This window comes from Bombina bombina, chromosome 1 (assembly GCF_027579735.1).
Source record: "Bombina bombina isolate aBomBom1 chromosome 1, aBomBom1.pri, whole genome shotgun sequence".
Classification (NCBI taxonomy): domain Eukaryota; kingdom Metazoa; phylum Chordata; class Amphibia; order Anura; family Bombinatoridae; genus Bombina; species Bombina bombina.
In genome coordinates this window covers 1,544,976,546-1,544,980,137 of record NC_069499.1, presented here as the reverse complement: position 1 = coordinate 1,544,980,137, position 3,592 = coordinate 1,544,976,546, and the positions used below count along the sequence as shown (strand labels likewise).

At 43.5% G+C, this 3,592-nt stretch overlaps 1 protein-coding gene across 1 annotated transcript; it reads right to left on the bottom strand.

Moving 5' to 3' along the window:
* Positions 1–606: 606 nt before the first annotated feature.
* Positions 607–3,072, bottom strand: LOC128643801 (bromo adjacent homology domain-containing 1 protein-like). Its single transcript, XM_053696626.1, is given in 2 exon segments — positions 607–1,601; positions 1,604–3,072. Coding segments are annotated over 2 exon segments (2,328 nt in total). The 5' UTR covers positions 3,021–3,072; the 3' UTR covers positions 607–690.
* Between the last annotated feature and the right edge of the window lie 520 nt (positions 3,073–3,592).

Sequence of the window (3,592 nt, the reverse complement as noted above, 5' to 3'; positions counted from 1 at the left end):
TTGCTTGTAATGATGCATGATATGGAGAGTAGGATATTATAAACTAAATCAATAGGCTATCAGAAAACATGGCTGCAATACTCATCATACAGTATAAATTTACAAGTGTACATAGATTGTTTTCTAAATAGTATAACTTCTTACACAGAACCTCTTTGGTATGAAAACATAGAAATTAAAAAATTCCATATCCTCTTCTGGCTGGGACAAACAAACAAAAGCAAACCAAACCTGTATGAAAGGCCAGAAGTGCAGAAACCTTTGTGTGATTGTGACAGAGACGTGTCTGACATATTAAGGCATTTGAACCAAGATTGGCTCATTCATGCTCTAACACATCCCTACACAAACTTTGCAACCACGGCTCCTGACCTGATGTACTGGCTTATTTTTCCCCAATATATAGATATATTTATATATTTAATTTATTTATATATGTTATATACTTTATCTTTCTTGTCATTTTTTAAGTTAAGCTCATATCTAATGAAGTGCTGTGCTTTCAACTGCTGAGTTCTTCAACCAGTGTCTTTTCCTGAATCCGCAGAGCCTCCTGGCTTCTGCAAGAAGCTCCCTGCTTCTGCTTTGCTTGGAAGAGCTCCCGGGAAGATGTTTGAAACAGTCATAGGCTGTGGGAAGGCCGGCATGCTGTTGCTACCGGCATCTCCATGTCTTCCTCTGAAGTAGCAGTTACTGCGGGTTCTTCAGTATGCGACCATGTCTAAAGTCATACACGTGCCGACAAAGAAAGACCAGATCTGGGTCTGTGGTGTCTGGCACCCTATGGTGAATTGGGGTGCAATACTCTTCAGAGGGAGGGACTATCAAGGCTTTCCTGTTCGGACAACCCTCCCCTCGACGTTTTACCAAGGCACAAAATCTGCAGTACTCTGCAAATGTCAGGACATAGCACTTCTCCTCGATGCAAGCAATACTGTTCTCATCTTGGTGGCGGGAGGCAAATATTTCATTCTGGTGCATGCTGGGATTGCGCCCCCCCTGAGTGTGCTCTGGTCTATAATACCAGAAAAGACTCATCATCAGTTCGCCAGTTATGGGTTCTTCCCACAGTGCTGATATTTTTGCCACATATGGCATGGATTTCTTCCTGGGCCCAGATTTCAGAAGAACAGTGTCTCGAACCCGGATGATTTCTCCATTGCGTTCCACAGCCTGATAACTCCTACGAAGAGCAGGTTCAGGCTCATTCACCACATAAACAGCTTTCTCACAAGCTGTTCCGAGGGGCATCCAGCCATTTGTAGCTCTTCTCCGACTGATAAGCTGCTGTTTAGGATGGCTATGGCCCTTGCTTGCTTTGTTGTCAGTTACATGAATGCAGCCAGGTGTGTTTCTGACACCAGATTTAGAACCCCTAGGAGGTTTGGAGCTCTGTGGACATTCTCGTGCAGTCTTGACCATAGCCAGAGTCTGAGGTTCGGAGTTGGGAGTCTGCAGATAAGGAACAGGCTCGGCAGCAGGCGGGACACTGGGAACTGGACATCCTGAGAGTGGGTGAGCAGGAGAAACAGGGTAACCTGCTGTGGCGATTTCTATGTTGAGTTGGTCTAGAGTTTTGTATCCTTCTGCTGTAAAAGATGCTCAAGTGTTGCAGTGGAGGGTAAAGAACTCTTTGATATCAAGAGTTCCTCATAGATTACAGGCTGAGAAAAAACTCCATCTTTAGTGTACATAGATAAATCCAGGTACCCATTATATGGTAATCCACTTTGGCCATAAGAAATATAATTTCCATCCAAAGTTAGGTTGTGGGAATTGTAGAGACCAACACAATCCAGGGGGCTGCCTGGAACAGGCAAATGATGAAGTTGTTGAACTGGAAATGATGGCTGCTGGAATTCTTGTTTAGGAGTAGGAGATTTTTCTCCTGGTCTTCCATACTCCGCCTTCATGGAAGCTTGTCCACCCATTAGTAAAGGCAGCCTGTTGTACAACGAATCTAAGCCATCTTGGTTGTACAACGAATCTAAGCCATCTTGGTAATTGGAAGACTGTTCCACATTGGGGTTCTCTGTTTTTCCCAAAGATCTACTAGAATCTTGATGCTCTGGCTTAAGAAACCCACCCTCAGCTTCCCGTGGCCGATCACTTTGATCATCCACTTTGCTATGCAACACATCTTTTTGGGATTTTATGCAGTTCTTCTTGTGAGATTTAGCAGACTTTAGTTTTGAAAAGCTGTTGGCAGGACGACTGTCACCATCTGATTTACTCCTCTGTTTCAGATGATTTGCTTTCTCATTGGTTAGTTTAAAAAATGCTACAGCATTTAAACTTGCTAATCTCTTTGGTGCAGGTGGAAAAGAGACTCCACAGTCGTCCCTTTTAACATTATTATCAAAAACATCCTTCTGCAAGTGATTTGTGGGAATGCATTTTTGTCTGGCTTTTTTGCCGAGGACCTGCTGTTCCTGATTTTTCAAGGTTTGCCAAGCTTCCCCAGAGTTAAAATTGCCACTAACTTTTGTAAAATCCTTTCGAACTCTCCTAGCAGAAAATATGGCATCTCTAGCAAACAACAGATTATTCACTGCTTCTGCATTAAGAGAAGCTAACCTTCTTTGCCTAGGTTCCGGGAAATTATGGATAGGATCCACCTCATTGGAGACCACAGGGATTTTTTCTCTTTTTGAGCAAATCCTTTGACGTTTTGAAGGGAGCCCTGTATGGACTTTAAGCGTTCCAAAATCATCCACCCAGCAAGATATACTTGGTGGAGACCCAATTTGGCCATCTATAACCCGTGGTCCAGCCACATCCTCCAGTCTAGTGAGAACAACAGTGCAGGTTTTGTCATTCATGGCTGAAGAGAACTGGCCACGTAGAGGGTATGTTTTTCGTACTTCCTTGTTTAAAACACTCCTTGGAATTCTCCCTTGGAAGGTGAGCTCCTTAAAGACACTTTGACCAGTAAAACTTGTTTGAGTGCTATCCATTCTAAAGTTTGCAGATCTCTTCTGCATTATTTTTTTAATCGAAAATGCACTTTTCCTTTTCATACATAACGATCCATATCTGCACCTGCGTCTCTTGAGCCCCAGGGCGAGGTGCCTCGCGGGCCCCAGAGCAAAGATGAAGGGGGCAGGGCAGCGTGTGTGCGAGACAGCTCCGGGATCCGCTACGCCGCAGCTCCGACTATACAAGTCTTCCTGCTACGCCCCCCACGGCCAATCGGCTGTCTTTATTTTTATCCCTCCCTCTCTATTGACTCTTGCGTGGAGTTCCACATCTTGGGTATTTGCTATCCCATACGTCACTAGCTCATGGACTCTTGCCAATTACATGAAAGAAAACATAATTTATGTAAGAACTTACCTGATAAATTAATTTCTTTCATATTGGCAAGAGTCCATGAGACCCACCCTTTTTGTGGTGGTTATGATTTTTTTGTATAAAGCACAATTATTCCAATTCCTTGTTGATGCTTTCGCTCCTTTCTTTTTTTTTTTTCTCCTTTCACCCCACTTCTTGGCTATTCGTTAAACTGAATTGTGGGTGTGGTGGGGGGTGTATTTATAGGCATTTTAAGGTTTGGGAAACTTTGCCCCTCCTGGTAGGAATGTATATCCCA